Raw genomic sequence first — 20,217 nt, 5'->3', positions numbered from 1 at the left:
CTTCCCAAGCACTTAGTACAGAGCACACAGTAAGCACTCAATAAATACAATTGAATGAATGAATGAATGAATAATTATTGGATATTGGGCTCACACTGCTACACCCCATGCCCTCTTCTCCTTGCCATCCTGTCTCTGTTAATATGTCTTGCTACTATAAGAATAATTAGCCATGATACAAAAGCATTTTTCAATTGTTTTTCCACTTTTTCCTTTATCAGTTCATTCATTTCCAGTTTTCCATGCTATCACTACTAAGTACAAGCAATGCATGTCATTCTATATTGGCTTAGTAAAGGCACAGATATGCAGTAATACTGGAAATGATTTAAACTGTCTATATAGTAAGCGCTTAATAAATGCCATTATAAAAACTGTCTGTGTTTTTTCAACTCTTAGGTAAGTTTCAACCTATTGGGTAGCCACAAAACTCGATGGATTCAAAAGGCCATGGTCAAATAAATACCAGATTACTTAACCACAGTTCATTGAGGGAAAAGAGATTACCCTGCAAACTAATAAAATAATTGAAAAAATAACCTTTTTTAAATAGCATTGCTTTAGTTAACAACAGTGTGAGTGTACAAAATTAAAAGAAACTCCTTAGAAAATATTAACATTTTAAGCTAAAGCACCTGATTAAAAATCAAGGTTGTGCAATTAATCAATATGGTAATCTCCACTGCAGTCTCCACTCCACGAAATCATCCTAGTGCTTGGGAGAGTACTGTACCACACAGTTTGTAGATATGTTCACTGCCCACAAGAATCTTATGGTCCAACAGGGGAGATGAGGTAACGTTAAACAGAGAAATCATCTAAAGGAGTGATAAGTTTGCAAAGCAAAATATATCATTCATTCATTCGATAGTATTGATTGTCTTCTGTATATGAAACATCGTATTAGGCACGTATTAGGAGAGTCCATCAAGGTAAAAGACACAGTCACTGCCCTCAAGGAGTTTTTAATCTAATAAGGAGACAGGTAGACATTAATTGTGAACAGTAGAAATAAGACATAGATACACTGTCTTGTCATAATGCTTGAGTTTATACTGCATCAATGGATTTGCCTCACATAATAAGGTAAATAAAGTGTGATGATTAAATAAATGTCTTTCATACCCTTTTGGTTTTTCCAATATCTCCTATGAGGGGGTTTTGAATAAAAAGGCACTTTATGAGTAGAGTTTCAAAATACAGTTTTCCCTTTAGCCAAAGTTGCTGGGAAATTTTGGTAATTTTAGAAAAGGGAAATCTGAAATTTGTAAAACGGAGACAGCGTTTCAGTATTTTCTGAGGAAATGAATTCACCGCAAGCCCCAGAGAGAGAAAGCAGAGGTTAGAAGAGTGAAAAGAGGGAGACAGAGAGGCAGAGACTCCCCCATAAGGGGGAAGAAAAGTGGTGGGAAAATGAGGGCAAAGTGCGCTTGCTTTTTGAGGAAGGGGAGAACCTCATGTGGAGATTGGGTTGTTATCTTGCAGCCCACAACTCCACAGTTAGGGATAGTACAGTCTCTGATGAGGAGGTGCAGGGCCAGAGGCCCAAGTTTAAACAAGGAGGGAGCTGAACAAGCAAAAAGATCTATGGGGGTGGAAGGGGGTGTGGAGGGAAGAGTGTGAGGGAATGAGGGGTGGGGAGTGGGGATAGGAGGGAGGAGAAGAGAGGAAAGGGGAAAAGAGAGAAGAGAGGGGAGACTAAAGAAGAGGGGGGGGAGAGAGACAAAGAGTAGAGAAAAAAGAGCAAGAGAAAAAAGGGACAGAGAGAGAGAAAAAAGAAAGGAAGAAAAAGTGAGAGGAAGAAACAGAGGAAGAGAGTGGAAGAGAGAGGCAAAAAGAAGAAAAGGAAGAGAGAGACGGAGAGAAAGTGAGAGAAAACGAGAAAGAGAAGAAGGAGGGAGAGGGAGAGAGAAAGGGAATGAGAGGGAGAAAAAGACGAAGAAGTAGAAAGAGGAAGAAAAATAGAGTTGAAGGGGCAAAAAAAAGAGGGGAAGAGAAAAAAGAAAGGGAGAGAGCGAGAGAAAAGGAGAGGGAGAAAAGAGGAAGGAGGGAGAGAGAGGGAGAAGGGGAAACAGACAAAAGACGAAGAAAGAGAGAGAAGAGGCAAAAAGAGAGCAAGGAGGGAGAGAGAAGGGGAAAGAAAGCGAAAAAAGGGAAGAAGAAAAAGAGTTGGAGGTAAAAAGAAAAAGGAACAGAGAAAAACAAAGGGAGAGAGAGAAAAAGGAGAAGAAGGAGGGAGGGGGGAGAGAGGGGAAGTAAGGGGGGGGGAAGGGAGAGAGATCGAGCGAGGGCAGAGAGCCCCTCCAAATAAGGTGTCCAAGTGGACTTTGGGTGCGCCTTTTCCTAAGTGGGTGATGGCGGTTGCCGCGGCAACGGCCCCGCGTTTGGTCCAGGAGGCAGCGCCCCCGCCCCCGGCCCCGCGGGCAGAGGTCACATCTCGCGAGAGGAGCATGGGGCGGGGGGGGGGGGGAGGCGGCGGTTGGCGTGGCGGTTGCCATAGGAACGGCGGTCCAGGGTGCGAGGAGCGCGGAGGCCGGACACATCGGCTATGGAAGGCCGGCCGGGCTGGGGCTCCCCGTCCGCCTCCCCTCCGGGCACCGCCGGACAGGCAGACGATGCCCTGGCCGCCGAGGGCGCCTACTACCTGCACCGTATCCTTGTCCCCGCCAAGGACCCGGGGAGGAGGGAGGAGGGAGGGCGCACACAGGAACTGTAACGATAACAACAGTAACAATCCTAATAAGCATTGTGGTATTTGGTGAGCGCTTACTACGTGCCAGGCACTGCGCTAAGCGCTGAGATGGATGCAAGCAAATAATAATAATGTTGGTATTTGTTAAGCACTTACTATGTGCTTACTAAGCGCTGTGGTAGATACAAGGTCATGAGATTGTCCCACGTGGGGCTCACAGTCTTCATCTCCATTTTACAGATGAGGTAACTGAGGCCCAGAGAAGTGAAGTGACTTGCCCAAGGTCACACAGCTGACAAGTGGCAGAGGTGGGATTAGAACCTCCGACTCCCAAGCCCGGGCTCTTTCCACTACGCCACGCTGCTGCATGCGACACAGGCTCCATCCCCATTTTACAGATGAGGTCACCGAGGCCCAGAGAAGCGAAGTGAGTTGCTTAGGGCCTCACAGCGGACAAGTTCCCACCCTAACCCTCTCCTCCCCAAGTCAATCAATGGTATTTAGTCAATCAATCAATTGTATTTATTGAGCACTTATTTTATATAGAGAAGCAGCGTGGCTCAGTGGAAAGAGCACGGGCTTGGGAGTCAGAGGTCATGGGTTCAAATCTCGGCTCTCCGCCAGTTGTCAGCTGTGTGACTTTGGCCAAGTCACTTAACTTCTCTGGGCCTCAGTGGCCTCATCTGTAAAATGGGGATTAAGACTGCGAGCCCCCCCCGCCTCCTAGGACAACATGATTACCTTGCAACCTCCCCAGCGCTTAGAACAGTGCTTTGCACATAGTAAGCACTTAATAACTTCCATTACTATTATTATTATTATTATATAGGGCACTGTACTACATGTGTGGGAGAGCATAATTTAATCGTGTTGGTAGACATATTCATGGCCCACAAGGAGCTTACAATCTCGAGGAGGAGGCAAGGGATTGAGTGCTTGAAAGGAGTTTCTTTTGGACGCTGAGTTGTTGGGCAACCACTGGAAATTCTTGATGCTGAGTTGATGGGCAACCACTGGAAGTTCTCGAAGAGTGGGAAAACATGGATAGAAATTTTTTTTTTTTTTAGAAAAGTGATCCATCCAGCAGAGTGAAGTGTGGACTGTAGTGGGGAGAGACCGGAGGCAGGGAGGTCAGGAAGTAATCAAGGTGGAATATGATAAGTGCTTGGATCAACATGGTAGCAGTTTGGATGGAGGGGGAAAAGGCAGATTTTACCAATGTTGTGAAGGTAGAACCAATAGGATTTGATGACATCGAATATGTGGTTTGAAGGAGAGAGAGATCAGTTGAAGATAATGCCAAGGTTTTTATGGACTTATGAGATAGGGAGACTGGTGGTGCTATCTAAAGGGAGTACCGTGGTTGCTTATAAAGATGAGGAATCCCCTTTTGGACATGTTAAGTTTACGGGTTTTGGTAGAACATCCAAGTAGAAATGTCCTAAAGGCAGGAGGCAGAGAAGGAGAGCGATCGTGGCTGGACATCAGTGTAAATATGGTAGTTGAAGCCAAGGAAGCAAATGAGTTCACCAAAGGAGTGACTGTAGATGGGAAATGTAAGGGAATCTAGAATTGAGCCTTGAGGGATTCCCAAAATTGGAAGGTGGGCCCAGAGGAGGAACCTGGGAGAGAGACTGAGCATGAGCGGCCAGAGAGATAAGAGGAGAATCAGGAGAGGACGTAGATAATGTGTCCAGGAGAAGAAGGGTATGGTCCACAGTGTTGAAGGTCAAGGAGGATTAGGATGGAATTGAGGCTATGGATTTGGCAAGAAAGAGTCATGGGTGACCATTGGAAGAGCAGTTCTTCTGGAACAAATGGGGTGGAAGCCAGATTGGATGGGGTCAAGGAGAGAATTGGAGGTGAGTTGGAGGAAACAACTTACTCAAGGAGTTTGGAGAGGAATGTTATCAGGGAGATGGAGCAATAATTAGAGGGAGCCATAGGGTCAAGGGAGGTTTTTTTTTTCTATTTTAGGATAGAGGTGACATAAACAAGTTTGGAAACAGTGGGGCAGAAGCCATTGGCAAGTGAACAGTTGAAGGTGGCACTCAGGGAGAGAAGTAGGGAGGAAGTAAGTATTTTGATAAGATGCAAAAGGATGGCTATTTTCACTAATTTAATAAAGGATTTAATGAATGCTTACTGTGTGCAGAACACTGTACTAAGCACTTGCCCAGACTTTCCCACTACTCTATAAAAAAACGCTATTCTCCCTGTCTCACAAGCCCAAAACTTTGGCATTATCCTCGACACATCTCTCTCATTTAACCCACATGTTCAATCTGGCACCAAATCCTGTCAGTTCAACCTTTACAACATCTCTAGAATATATCCCTCCCACTCCATCCAAACTGCTACCACGTTCCAGCACTTAGAATAGTGCTTTGCACATGGTAAGCGCTTAATAAATGCCATTATATTATTATTACTCCAAACGTGGATTATATCCCGCCTCAATTAGTGCAACAGGCTCCCGGCTGACCTCCCTGCTTGCTATCTTTCCCTTCTCCAGTCCATTCTTCATTTTGCTGCCCGGATCATTTTTTCTAAAAAAATGTTCTGCACAAATCTACCCTTTCCTCAAAAATGTCCAAGGGTGGTCCACCCATCTCTGCATTTAACAGACACTCCTTGCCATTGGCTTTAAGACACTCAATCAGATCTCTCCTTTCTACCTAACCTTTCTCATCTCCCACTACAGCCCAGCCTGCATACCTCACTCCTGTAATGCCTGCCTACTCACTCTGTCTCGGTCTCATCTCTCATGTGGTAGCCTTCCTCTTGCTTTGAAATTCCTTCCCTTTTCATATCCAACAGACCACCATTCTCCCCATCTTCAAAGCCCTACTGAAATCATATGTCTTCAATGAAGCCTTCTCTCCCTAACCTCTCCCTTCCCCATCCTTATCACCCTTCCTTCTGTATGCTCTGTGCTCTGTATGCTCTGTTCTCCTTAAGCACTTTGATATTCACCTCACCCTTAGCCCCACAGCACTCAGGTACACAACCTTATACTCTACTGCTTCCCTTAACTGTGATTTAGTTTAATATCTGGCTGCCCTACTAGATTGTAAGTTCCTTGAGGGTAGGGATCATGCCTACCAACTCTATTGGACTCTCCCAAGTGTTTATACAGTGCTATGCACACAATAATGGCTCAGTATATGCCATCGATTGAATTTCCCAAGTCCCATGGGAGTCTGGTGAATTCTCAGTATGTTGACATTGCTCAAGAGTGGCACTCACAAGAGGGTTGACAGTGTCAACACTAATTTGCTCTTCCCTTTCACTTAAAAATAGTTTGACAGTATAATAATGGCAATAGCAATAACATTTATTGAGAACCTACAAGGTGCAATGTACTATGCTAAGTACTTCGGAAAGTACACCAGACTGATAAAATATGGTCCTTGCCTACAAGAAGCTTGCACTCTCACTTTAACCTAGGGACAAGGCTTGGCCTAGTAGATAAAGCCTGGGCCTGAGAGTCTGAAGGAGCTGGGTTCTAATCCTGGCTCTGCCACTTGTCTGCTGTGTGACCTTGGGCAGTCACTTGACTTCTCTGGGCTTCAGTTGCCTCATCCATAAAATGGGGATTAAGACTGTGAACCTCATGTGGGACATGGACTGTGTCCAATCTGATTGCTTTGTATCTACCCCAGTGCTTAGAACAGTGCCTGACACATAGTAAGCACTTAAGAAATACCATTAAAAAAACCAAAACTGTAAGTTTTAGGAGAAAACCTATTGATTCTTTATTATGTCAGTGTTCCGATGGGAAAATCAAGTATAATGTCATTACAAAAAGTCTTGTTTTTATTCTTTACTTCCCATGTGCCAAGTACTGTGCACCACACCAAGTGGGAGCTCAATAAATGAGAATCAGCATGTCCTAGTGGATAGAGCACACCCTGGGAATCAGAGGACCTGGGTTCCAATTCTGGCTCTGCCACTTGTCTGCTGTACTTCCCAAGTGCTAAGTACAGTGCTCTGCACACAGTAAGCGCTCAATAAATATGATTGAATAAATGAATGAATGAATGCTGTGTGATCTTGGGCAAGTTACTTAACTGCTCTGTATCTCAGTTACCTCATCCGTAAAATGGGGATTAAGGCTGTGAGTTCTGTTTGGGACAGGTACTGTGTCCAACCTAATTATTGTGTATCTACCCCAGTGTTTGGTACAGTGCCTGGCACAAAGTGAGAGTTTAACAAATGCCAGTGAAAAAAAAAATGCTGCTGTTATCACTACTACTAATATTGCTAGTACGACTGTTATTACTACTACACTATTGTTACTACTATTACTACTACTGCTCCTACTACAGGCACAGATTTCGAAAATCCCAGTCAGCATTTTTCAATGCTCAATTTCTTAGGGATATTTTCTCTAGGGGTGTAGGAGGTATGAAATAAGACTAATGCAGGAAGAATAATTTGTTAGGAATGAGCCTAAATGATGAGAGGCAGTCTGTTCCCTGAGAACCTCGAAGCAAATGACTCAGCTTCCAAATCATTATGGGGCCCACTATCCAGTTAAGAACAATTTCCTGTTGCTTGGGTAGAATTTATAACTTTCCCCATAAAATTTCACGATCCCTTTCCCCTTGCTTCCACTGGCTGCAGTCTGGATTCTTGCTTACCCTTTGGCGTTTCAGTGTTACAGTGGTCCAGACAGATTGCCATTGTTACAGTGGCGGTTAGTTTTATACGGTTTTAGAGTTATTTAGGACAGCGAGTTCAACGAAGTGAATTTACAATGGGTTGAAACATGTTAACACAATCTGGAAAAAGCCAACAGAGGCTCAGGCATTTAGCAACACCCACTGCTGTCCGATGAATTACTTTTGTGGTCGATAATAATAATTGTCACTCCCATGAATCGACACCTTATCATGGCAGCAGAGTTTGTGTGCACTGATGAAGCTTAGAGCTATGCCATATAAAGCTACCCATAATGGAAAGGTCTAAGCCGAAGCTTCAAAGTTGATTTCACCTGTGCTGGGCAGTAGCGGCATAGGAAAGAGTCAAAGGCGGTTGATCAGGGGATCAAAATGTTCGTCAAACACAATGGCAAAGTCTCAAGTTTTTACTACGTGGAAGAAGGCGGTGGTAAACCACTTGCGTATCTTTACCAAGAAAACTCTATGGGTACATATACCAGAATGACTTTATGACAGAAGATGGGACATTCTGAAGAGGTGTGTGTGTGGAGTCGCTATGGGTCCGAAATGACTCGATGGCATTTGAAGAAGAAGAAGAAAAAGCATTGTGATATTTGTTATGTGCTTACTACGTGCCAGACACTATTCTAAGCACTGGAGTGGATACAAGCAAAATGTGTTGGACATTGTCCCTGTCCCATATGGTGCTTACAGTCTTCATCCCCATTTTATAGATGAGGTAACTGAGCAACAGAGAAGTGAAGTGACTTGCCTAAGGTCACACAACAGACACATGGTGGAGCCGGGATTAGAACCCAGATCCTTCTGACTCCCAGGCCTGTGCTCTATCCACTGGGCCACGTTGCTTCTCCAAGCAACTATTACTATGTACTATTTTAGACTCTCGAGTTTTTGTATAATTGCACGGTTTTGAATATTATGGTTTTCTCCAAAATAGCTGTGAAAATTTGGGGCATCATAATTTGCTCTTGGATTTACTGTTGTAAACAGTATTTATTGAGCTCCTACTGTGAGCAGAACGTTGTATTTGTGTTGGAAAATAGAAAAGAAGCAAAAAGACTAGGTGCTTACCACTCGGGAGCTTACACTGTAATTGGAGAGAGTGGACACATTCATTTATTTATATATTATTGTGACAAAACACAAATGAAGAAATAACTGACAAATAAACGAACAGAAAAATATGAATTTGTGAAGTTGACTGATAGGATGGCATGCTTAGGAAGGTGGAAATATTTAGGTCAGTGGATACTTTATAGAAATCCGCAGTTCGTTGACTCGAATGTGAACTTGGGGGTGGAGGAGAGGAGGGAAGGAGGTTCTTTAATATTGTTAAATACGTGAAATATCTGAAGAGAAGCAAATAGTCATTTGAATAACCTACATATTTCAGAAATGTGAAACTTGACAAACTATCCAGAGGTGACCATAACTGAACCATCTGAAGATGACTATAAATATGAAGAGGTAATGTATAAAGTGCACCAATTAAGCATATTGTGCTATATCTGGTTAATAAATCTTATTTAATGCAGCATACTGAAAAATTCCCATCGAATGTATCTCATTCTTTCCTGAAATACTTTCATCTGATTTGCTCTTTTGTCCTCTATATCATTTTCTGGTGCCATTAAAGAAAGCAGTTTGGTTTAGTGTTTTGTTGGATTCTGCTGACAACATCTAATTCATAGTGAACTACAGGTTTAGATTTATGTTGGTTAATATCTGGCTTCTGGGATTTGAATTACCCTATATGTTGCTTTATGAAAAGTACCTTAAGTAAAGCTATCCTGTAGATTAATATTTTTGTGAAAAGCATGGGCTAGTTGGCTGATACTTTGTGTTTGAGCTCAACTTTTTTTCCTCAGCATACGCAAGGAGAATGGATTGCAATGATTAGTTCCTTAATTAGTAATTCTCTAAATTTGCAGACTAAGGTGGAGTCTCAGCAGATATTGTGAAAAGCCAGCTGGCAGGATTAGAGAAACTCCATTAGTAATAATAATTGTGGTATTTGTTAAGTGCTTACTGTGTGTCAAGCACTGTACAAAGCACTGAGATAATCAGGTCCCACATCAGATTCACAGTCGAAGTAGGAGGGAGAGCAGGTATTGACTCCCCATTCTGCAGATGAAAGAACTGAGGCCCAGAGAAGTGAAGTGACTTACCCAAGGTCACACAAAAGACAAATGGAGGAGCTGGGATAAGAACTCAGGTTCTCTGACCCCCAGGTTCTCTCTACTAGGCCATGCAGGTTCTTTCATTCATTCAATCGTTTTTATTGAGCACTTACTGTGTGCAGAGCACTGTACTAAGCGCTTGAGAAGTACAGATCGGCAACATATAGAGATGGTCCCTACCCAACAACGGGCTCAAAGTCTAGAAGGGGGATCTATGGGCTTCTACCCAGATATCCTCAACCACAACAGGTATCTCTCCTGGTGATTTAAATCGCGAGACTTCAATTATCCCTGCAAAATCTAGCTAGGCACAAAGTCCTGGAGGATTTCATCCCCAGCTACTGAGGCTGCTCACCCCCCGTGGAGTCACCCTGTGGTCCACATGGCAGCATGACTATGAGAAGCAGTGTGGCCTAGTAGAAAGAGCACGGAGCTGGGAGCCAGAGGACCTGGGTTCTAATCCCAGCTCTGCCATTTGGCTGCTGTGTGAACTTGGGCTAGTCACTTCACTTCTCTGGGTCCATGAGCCCCGTGTGGGGCAGGGACTCTGTCCAACCTAATTAACTTGTATCTGCATCAGTGCTTGGAACAGTGCTGGACACATATTAAGTGCTTAACAAATATACAGTGCCTCCAGTGCTTAGTACAGTGCCTGGCACAGAGTAAGCACTTAACAAATACCATAATTATTAAATTCCAAATTGAAAAAAAAGAATAGATATGGGAGCCATAAGATTCCACCCTGCCACAGGCAAGGAGTAAATCACCTCTGTTTCTCAGTTTCCTAGTAATAATTCTAATTCTAAATTCTAATCCCAGCTCCACCTCAAATATGCAATGTGACCTTGGACAAGTCACTTCACTTCTCTGTGCCTTGTTGCCTCAGCTGTAAAAAATGGGCTTAAGACTGTGAGGCTTAAGACTGTGTCCACCCCGATTATCTTGTATTTACCCCAGCACTTAGTACAGTGCCTGACACATGATAAGCGCTTAACTAGTACCTTAAAAACATAAGTGTGTTATTTGTTAAGTGCTTTTTGCCAAGCACTGTTTTAAGTACTGGGAAAGAGACAACATAATTGGGTTGGACACAGTCCCTGTCCTACATGTACTCACAGTCTATGGGGGAGAGAGAGCAGGTATTTAATGCCAAATTTATAGATGAGGAAACTGAGTCACAGAGAAGTTAAGTGATTGCCTAAATTCATATTGTAGGCAAATGGAGGAGCTGGCATTAGAACCCAGATCTCCTGATTCCTGGGCCATTGCTCTATCTGCTAGGCCATGCTGCTTTTTCCTCGTCTGTAAAATGGGTTGACGATATCTACCTCTCACTGTGTCACAGGGATTATTGTGAGGACAAAGTGACATAATACATGTGAAAGTATTTTAGAAAAATAAAAGTCTCACAATTTCAAGGTTTAATAATTACTGTTTGTAGTTATTATCATGAATTATCATTATTTCCACTTCCAGTGGCACTATAATCTGAAAACAACAACCAGAGAATGAACTTCTAGTTCTGGCCCAGATTTGATCCCAAGGCCTTTACAAACAATGACATCAGGCTCAAGGTGGGGAAAGGAGCCTTTTCATCTGGATGTGTGAACAATAGCATGTAAAACGGAACCTCAACCTGGATCTTTAGCATGCAGGAATTAGGCTCTCTAGCCCTAATGCCTTAAATATTAATAACATCAAGATAGATTGCAGTCTAATCTACCAATTCTTTGCTTTTCGTTTGTTTTAGGTTTCTATTGATGATGACATTAGTTTTCAAGAAGGTGACGAAGACCTGGCCAAGGCAGTTCAGATGGTTCAAGAACAGGCAGAAGATGCACAAACTATGGTAAGACTGTTGTCATTAGTTTTTTAAACTTTAAAGGATGTGGCTGCATGATGTAATAATGTGTAGCCTAGTGGAAGGAGCACAAGCCTGGGATTCGCAGGATCTGGGTTCTAACACTGGCTCCACCACTTGTCTGCTGTGTGACCTCGGTCAAATCACTTAATTTCCTGTGCCTCAGTTTCCTCATCTGCAAAATGGGGATTCAATACCTATGCTCCCTCCTACCTAAACTATGAGCCCCATGTGGGAACTGATTATTTTGTGTCTTCCTCAAGGCTTTGTGTAGTACTTGAAGCATAGTAAGTGCTAAACAAATATAATAATGATAATGATTAGAGCAACAGAAAGAGGGCTAGCTCTGCTGTTCAAATTTGGAATGTCCTGTAGCCTGTTTTCTGCAAGCACAATGGGATAAAAGCCACTTGTCTTTCATCACTTAACATGTCCAAAACAGAACTTTTTGTCTTCCTACTCCAATCCTATTCTCCCCTCAACTTTTCCAGTAGACACCACCGCCATCCTCAGTGTGTCACAATCCAGTAGCCTTGACATTACTCTCCACTCGGCTCTCATTCAGCCCACATAGTCAACCCATTACTAAGTCCTGCCAGTTCTACTTTCACATTTGTAGAATCCATCCTTGCCTTTCTATTCAAACTGCTACAATTCTCGTCCAAGCACTTGTCATATTACTCTGTTTATTTTACTTGTACATATATACTATTCTACTTGTTTTGTTAATGATGTGCATCTAGCTTTATTTCTATTTATTCTGATGACCATATGTTTTGTTCTGTTGTCTGTTTCCCCCCTTCTAGACTGTGAGCCCGTTGTTGGGTAGGGACTGTCTCTGTATGTTGCCAACTTGTACTTTCCAAGCGCTTAGTACAGTGCTCTGCACAAAGTAAGCACTCAATAAATACGATTGAATGAATGAATGATTACCCCATTTTGACTACTGCTTCGGCCTTCCTACTCACCTCCCTGCTTCTAGCCTCTGACCGTTCCAGTCCATACTTCTCTCTGCTGCACAGATTGTTTTTCTAAGGTCCCATCTCCTCTGAGGCCTTCCCAAATTAAGCTCTCTTTTCCCCAGCTTTCTCTCCATTTTGCATCATATATGCGCTTGACTCTGTGACCTTTGGGCATTTGATAATTCACCCCATCATCAACCCCGCAGCACTTATGTACGTACTTATAAATGCTTATTATGCTTATAAATATAAATACTTATAAATTATATATTATCAACTATTTATTTACATTTATGTCTGTCTTCCTCTTTAGACTGTAAGCTCGCTGTGGGCAGGAATTGGGTCTACCAAATCAGTTGTTTGGTGCTCTCCCAAGGGCACATAGAAAACACTCAGTAAATATGATTGATAATGATGATAAAAAAAATGATATATTCATGTCTCTCCACTCCTGAAAAACCTCCAATGGTTGCTCTTCCACCTCCGTAACAAAGAGAAACTCGTTATGAAAGTTTTAAGGCCCTCGATCAATTCTCCCTCCTACCTTACCTCGCTGATCTACGACAACCCAGTCTGCACACTTCACTCTTCTAACACCAACCTACTTACTGTATCTCAATCTTATCTCTCTTGCATCTACCCCCTTAATCACCTCCTCTCTTTGGCCTGGAATCAATCAATCAATCAATCAGTCATATATATTGAATGCTTACTTTGTGCAAAGTCCTGAATTAAACGCCTGGAAGAGAAAATATAATAGAGTTGATAGTCATGTTCCCTGCCCACAACAAGCTTGCAGTCTAGGGGCCGCCCTCCCACTTCATATCCTACAGACCACCACTCTTCCCATCTTCAAAGCCCTATTAAAATCATATAACCTCCAAAAGCCTTCTCTGACTAACTCTCTCATTTCTCGACTCTATTCACCCTCTCTTCTGCACTCTTGGCCCTAAGCACTTTGATACTCACCACACTCCCAGCCTCACAGAATTTACAAACATATCCACATAATCTGGCACTTCCCCTATTAGTAATGTATTTTTAATATGTGTTTCCCCACTGGACTGTAAACTCCTTGAGAGACGGGATCCTATCTACCAACACTATTGAACTGAACTCTCCCAAATGTTCAATACAGTATTCTACACATCATAAGCGCTCAGTTATACCACCTTGATTAATTTATCACTTTTGTTTGTGATAATTACAAATGAGTTTTTAAAGGTATTGACCTCTTTGATGAGCCATCTGATTTTGATCCTCAAATATGTAAGTTGAAATTTCATCTGTGTTAAGTTCCTAAACCTAATTTCTCCAGTGTCTTTCTAAAATTCACTGTGATTGCAAATTGATTGAATAATAAAGCAGATTCACATTCATATTTTTATTGCATAATTAATCAGTAACACTTTTTTTTCAGAAATTCCAAATCAGTGATCTTATTGGGAAAGGTGGATGAATTCATTAATTTCATTTTGTTTCCCTCTCACACTCTTCAAGCCATTCAGTTGGAGGTTGTACTTCAAAGTATTTGCCACTATTCTTTCTCCCCATAATAGAATTCAGCAGCTTTCCATAGATTTGGTTGTTTCAGAGGAGAGAGTAGCAGTATAGCTTCTTCTAGATGATTATCCCAGGGCCTGCCACCAGTTTCTGGTATCCTTCCATGGACAGGCATGCTCAGCATGAGTCTCTTATCCTACCAGTTACTGTCAGCAGGGAGAAGTCAGAAGGCATTGCACTCTGAGACATTTGCTCCTCTCTTCCTTCCCAGCAGTTTGCTAAAGCTTGGAGGGGTGTCAGGGCTTCAGGCCTTAGTTTGCTCCTCAGTAGCTTCCTGCTGCTACCCGAACACTGGGGTGAGCTGAGGAGAACTTTAGAGAAGGTAGAAAATGTTGGCTTTAAAATTCTCTGGATTGTTCCTTTGGTATTATATGGAACTGGCACACAATACCACTCCTTTCATATGAATTTTAAAATGTGTGATTAGAAGCTTATTACTGTTGCCTCACATTTTGTCTTTTTTTTTAAAGCAGCATTTAAAAGACATCAGAAGAAAAGCTTCTTTTGTCATGGAATTGGTTTGTTTTCCTTAAGAGTTACTTACCGTTCAGATATGCAATTTACTTTTGTTATTTTCTTTCTTAAATTCCATTATAAAGAAGGTATACTTCTAGCAAAGTGACATTTCTTATAGCTTCTTACTCATTTATTTTACAATATAGTATTTTTATTATATTTCAGTTTTGCCAGGAAACAGCCACCTACTGCAAGGAACTACAAGTTCCACTCACTCACTACAGGTCAAAATACTGTGACTGTTTTTCAAAGCTACAATCAAAGAAAAATACCAATTTCATTAGGGGAGTTGGTTTGCCAATGGAGTCATCCATTACGAAGACTGTGGTGGTTATTGTGGATGAACCATTTCAAAACTGATGGCAGATTTTGTCTGTGACCTTTTAAATGAGAATTTGGTGCATTTTAACAATTGCTTAAACAATGAGTATCTTAGAAGGCAGCATGGTCTAGTGGCTAGAGCATGGGCTGGTAGTCAGAAGGTCCTGGGTTCTAATCCCAGCTCTGCCACTTGTCTGCTGTGTGATCTTGCACAAGCCACTTCACTTCTCCAGGCCTCAGTTACCTCAGCTGGGAAATGGTGATTAAGACTGTTAGCCCCATGTGGGACATGGACTGTGTCCAACCTGATTAGCTTGCCTCTACCCCAACATGTAGTACAGTGTCTGGGACATAGTAAGTGCTTAACAAATACCTTTAAAAGAAAAGAAAATCTATCTCCAAAGATCAGGGAGAGTTCTCTATAGTCTGCTGTGTTCCAAAAACCATGGAGGGGCAGCTAACGGCTTCCCCGGAACGCATGGTATCAATAAGGAAGCAGCGTTGCCTAGTTGAAAGTGCACTGGCCTGGGATTCAGAGGAGCTGGTTTCTAATCCTACCAACACCATTTACCTCCTGTGTGACCTTATGCAAGTCTTGTAACTTTCCAGTGCCTCAGTTTCCTCATCTGTAAAATGGGGATTCAAAAACTGTTCTCCTTCCTGACTAGACAGTAAGTCCCATTTGGGTCATGGACTTTGTCTATCTAACCTGATTATCTTGTATACACCCCAGTGCCTAATATAATGCTTAGCATATAGTAAACATTACAAATATGACAAGTATTATTATTATCATCATAAATGATTCTCTCCCTGAGTTGACAGTTTTGGGGTAGTTATGGTGATGACCCTGAGGGGAAGCAGCATGGCCTAGTGGATAGAGCACGGCCCTGGGTGTCAGAGGACCTGGGTTCTAATACCAGCTCTACCACTTACCTACTGTGTGACCTTGGACAAGTCACTTAATTTCTCTGGGCCTTAGTTCCCTCGTCTGAAAAATGGATTCAATATTTGTTCTTCATCCTACTTAGACTCTGAGCCCCATGTGGGACCTGTTTATCCTGTTTCTAGCCCAGCACTTAGTGCAGTACTTGGCACATAGTAGGTGCTTAACAATTACCACAGTTATTATTGTTAAAGGGAGTTTAAGGTTATATTAGTCGATTGAAGAAGCTCTTGATTGGTTTGATTGTGAATTCTCATCATCAAAGGGAAATAGACCAAAGGAAATTCTGAACTACTAGCTCATTGGACTCTCTTAGCAAAGACATTACTCACTCACGTCTTTAAGAGAAAGAGGAAGTAGGAGGAAAAAACTGATGCTCAACTTGCAGGAAAGTGGACCATAATAAACCCTGGATAGGGAGAGGAAGGAGAAGGGAATACATATTCTAATTATATTCATTCATTCAATCGTATTCATTGAGCACTTCTGTGTGCAAAGCACTGTACTGAGCGCTTGGGAAGTACAAGTTGGCAATATATAGAGATGGCCCCTACCCAACAACGGGCTCACAGTCTAGAAGGGGGAGACAGGCAACAAAACAAAATATATTAACAAAATAAAATAAATAGAATAGTAAATATGTACAAGTAAAATAAATAGAGTAATAACTATGTACAAACATATATACAGGTGCTGTGGGGAGGGGAAGGAGGTAAGGCAGGGGGGATGGGGTGGGGGAGGAGGGGGAGAGGAAGGATGGGGCTCAAGTGCTTAGTACAGTGCTCAGCCCAGAGTAAGCACTTAATGAATACTATTGATTGAGTGACTTATTTCCACTTTCACAACTTGAGTTTGGAATAATCAAACTCTGCAAGCCGGGCTCCTAGAGCAGCAGCCAGCAATCATGCCAGGATATTTGTCATCTTCATCCAGAAACTGAATAGAAATAGATTGGCTAGAAAGTCAATCAGTCAGGGATATTTATTGAACACTTCCTGTGTACCAAGCACAGTGAGTGCTTGTGGTAGAACAGTGCAACATGGTTGGTAGACACAATCCCGGCCCACTGTCAATCAATTTCTCGAGGGCTTACTGTATTCAGAATGCTTTACTCAATCTTGAGAAAGTACAATACAATATTTTTGATGGACATGATGCCTACCAGCAATTAGGAACTTTCCTCATCAAATTGGATTGAATTTTCACCTCAGACTCTTGAGAGTAGAGACAGGAGTAATGCTGATGATTGTTTTTGTTTGCCTGCTGTAAGCAAAGCACTGTATTAAGCACCTGGGAAAGTCAGACAGTCAATCATTTTTATTGAGTGCTTACTGTGTGCAGAACACCATACTAAGCACTTAGGAGAGTACAGTATAAAAATATAACAAATACTTTCCCTGCCTACAGTGACCTTAAGGTCTATAGGAGAAGATAGATATTAAAATAAATTAGAATTGGGAACTGTGGTATGCTTTAATTCCTCCTAATCCTCTCAGGTCCTCAGTGAGCTGATTTGGCCATTTTATCCATTTCTCTTTCCTAACTCCAAGTTAGATTGCATTAGTTCTCCTCAGTCTCTTGGCTAGCTTTGATCCTGTGAACCACCCCTTCAGTGGAAACTCTATCTATCCTTGATTTTTCTGAAATAGTCTTCTTCTAACTCTCTGGCCTATCCTTCTCAAGTCTCTTTCACTGACTCTTCTCCCAACTTCCATGCTTGAACTCTGGGTGTCCCACAAAGCTCCATTTTGTTCCCCTTCTATTCTCAAGCTATTCTCAATCAATCGATCGTATTTATTGAGCGTTTACTGTGTGAAGAGCACTGTACTAAGCACTTGGGAAGTACAAGTTGGCAACATATAGAGACAGTCCCTACCCAACAGTGGGCTCACAGTCTAAAAGGGGGAGACAGAGAACAAAACCAAACATACTAACAAAATAAAATAAATAGAATAGATATGTACAAGTAAAATAAATAAATAAATAAATAGAGTAATAGATATGTACAAATATATATACATATATACATATATATTCTCATCCTTTTGGGGGTCTCAGCCACTCACCAGTGACTCAACCTTAGATTATGGATTTCTCCACCATTTCCCTTTAAGTTTCTTGTTTCAATATTTGTTATTCCAGCCATTTTACCCTTTTCAATAGTATTTTTACAGCACCTTCTTTGTCAGTCAGTCAGTCGTATTTATTGAGCACTTAGTGTTTGCAGAGCACTGTACTAAGCGCTTGGGAGAGTACAATACAACAATATAACAGACACATTCCCTGGCCAAACCGAGCTCACTGTTTCTTACTACCAGACCAGGGTGAAAATGAGTCTGGGACAAACAGGTTGGGTAGCATGCTCAGTATGCCAGTGCCAGAGATAATGGTCTCTTTATTCTTTGTGTTTTGTGCACTGAATAATTTTGTTTTTTGTTAGCAATGCTATGTAAGCCAAGCACTGTACTAAGTGCTGGGGTGGAAACAGGATGATTGGGCCCCACAAGGCGCTCGCAGTCTAAATAGGAGGGAGAGCAAGTATTGAATCCCCATTTTTTAGAGGGAACTGAGACATAGAGAAACTAAGTGACTTGCCCAAGGTCACATAGCAGGAAAGTGGCGTAGCTGGGATTAGAACCCAGATCCTCTGACTCTCAGGTCTTTGGTCTTTTGAAACAGCTTGGCTTAGTGAGAAGCAGCGTGGCTTAGTGAGAAGCGGCGTCGTTTTGTGAGAATAGCATGGCTTAGTGGAAAGAGCACGGGCTAGGGAATCAGAGGATATGGTTTCTAATCCCAGCTACGCCACTTGTCTGCTGTGTGACCTTGGGGAAGCCATTTAACTTCTCTGTACCTCAGTTACTTCATCTGTAAAATGGGGATTAAGATTGTGATTACCTTAGAACAGTGCTTGGCACACAGTAAGTGCTTAACAAATATCATGATTATTATTATTATTCCTCTAGGCTATGCTGCCTTCCTAATGTTTCTGCCCCAGACTACTTCCCCCCTCCTCCCGGCCTTCTCTCTCTCTCTGTCATCATAGAAGGGAATTTGAAAATCTGTACATTTCTCCTTGAAGGTATACTGAAGAATAGATCTTTGGTTTTCTTTCAGCAATAACTTAGAGACGTAAGTAGCCAAAGTGTACAAAGGGTGGACCAGAAATAATTGTTTGTTACTTAAATCGCAGACACAGAAAACAGTTCCCCCATCTACACAATCAGTGTCTGAAGTACCTGAAGTGATTGAAGATTTTCTCCGCAATTTCCTGATCAGAATGGGGATGAACAGAACTTTTGAAAGCTTTCAAAATGAATGGTAAGGCCTTCCTAATGGTACAGCTATAAACAGTTTCATTTGTGAAGGCAGCCCAACAATTTGACAGCTCCATTTGGAAGTTTAAGGGATATTATTCAACACATGTCCATGTCTAAATGACGATTTTGAAATTTTTGATCTAGATTCATTATTATTATTATCGATCAATTGTCCCACAATCTGAGACTAATCAGTAAACCATTTTTGGTACAGAAAGTTATTGCTGAGGCCTATAATCTTTATCTCAAAGCCTCAGTAATTGGGAAATAATAATAATAATAATAATGGCATTTGTTAAGCACTGACTATGTGTGAAGCACTGTTCTAAGCATTGGGGGAATATAAGGTGATCAGGTTGTCCCATGTGGGGCTCACAGTCTTAATCCCCATTTTACAGATGAGGTAACTGAGGCCCAGATAAGTTAAGTGACTTGCCCAAAGTCACACAGCTAACAAGTGGTGGAGCCGGGATTAGAACCTTTGGCTCCCAAGCCCGTGCTCTTTCCACTGAGCAATGCTGCTTCTTGAAATCTTATCTTGTCATAAGCTGTTGAGTTATCTCTAGTCCATAGCGATACCATGGACACATCTATCCCAGAACTCCCCACCTCCATCTGTAATCGTTCTGGTAATGTATCCATAGAGATATCTTGGTTAAAAAAATGGAGTGGTTTGCCATGATTTTTCCGCACAGTAAACTTGAGTCTCCACCCTCGACTCTCTCCCATGCCACTGCTGCCCAGCACAGGTGAGTTTTGACTTGTAGCAGATTGTCTTTCACTCACTAGCTACTGCCCAAGCTAGGAGTGGAATGGGTAGGCTTCTGCTTGACTCTCCTTTCCATAGTCAAGACTTCTAGAGTACTGGAAACTCTCCAAATGCCACCCTGAGAGGAATATAGAAAGCTATTTTCATTGTAATATTTGTTTCCCAAGTTGATTGATTTTTCCCTGTCGGTAAGGCTTGATTATGACTTGTGGATACTTGGTCTGACTTGTCACAAGTCACTTTCGTATTCTGTACTTCCCAAGGACCCAGTCTTGTGTTTAACAACAAATGGACACTTAATACATACCTCTGCTCCTACTTCTACTCCCCTCCCAATAGATGTTTTGGGTGTGCTCCTGAAATAGCTTCCGTAACTGCTGTTAACTCTGCTCTCCCTCATCT

General features: G+C 42.0%; 1 protein-coding gene across 1 annotated transcript in view; it reads left to right on the top strand.

Annotated features, from left to right (window-relative positions):
• Positions 1 to 2,548: 2,548 nt before the first annotated feature.
• SPAG16 (sperm associated antigen 16) overlaps positions 2,549 to 20,217 on the top strand; it is an 822,373-nt gene continuing 804,704 nt past the window's right edge. Inside the window, exons 1-4 of the mRNA XM_038748803.1 lie at positions 2,549 to 2,651; positions 8,801 to 8,847; positions 11,311 to 11,409; positions 18,920 to 19,047. Of these exons, the coding sequence (XP_038604731.1) occupies positions 2,549 to 2,651; positions 8,801 to 8,847; positions 11,311 to 11,409; positions 18,920 to 19,047 (377 nt within the window). The remainder of the gene's footprint in view (positions 2,652 to 8,800; positions 8,848 to 11,310; positions 11,410 to 18,919; positions 19,048 to 20,217) is intronic.

The sequence above is a fragment of the Tachyglossus aculeatus genome, chromosome 7, assembly GCF_015852505.1.
Source record: "Tachyglossus aculeatus isolate mTacAcu1 chromosome 7, mTacAcu1.pri, whole genome shotgun sequence".
NCBI classification, from domain to species: Eukaryota; Metazoa; Chordata; class Mammalia; order Monotremata; family Tachyglossidae; genus Tachyglossus; species Tachyglossus aculeatus.
This window is presented reverse-complemented; position numbering and strand designations above follow the sequence as displayed.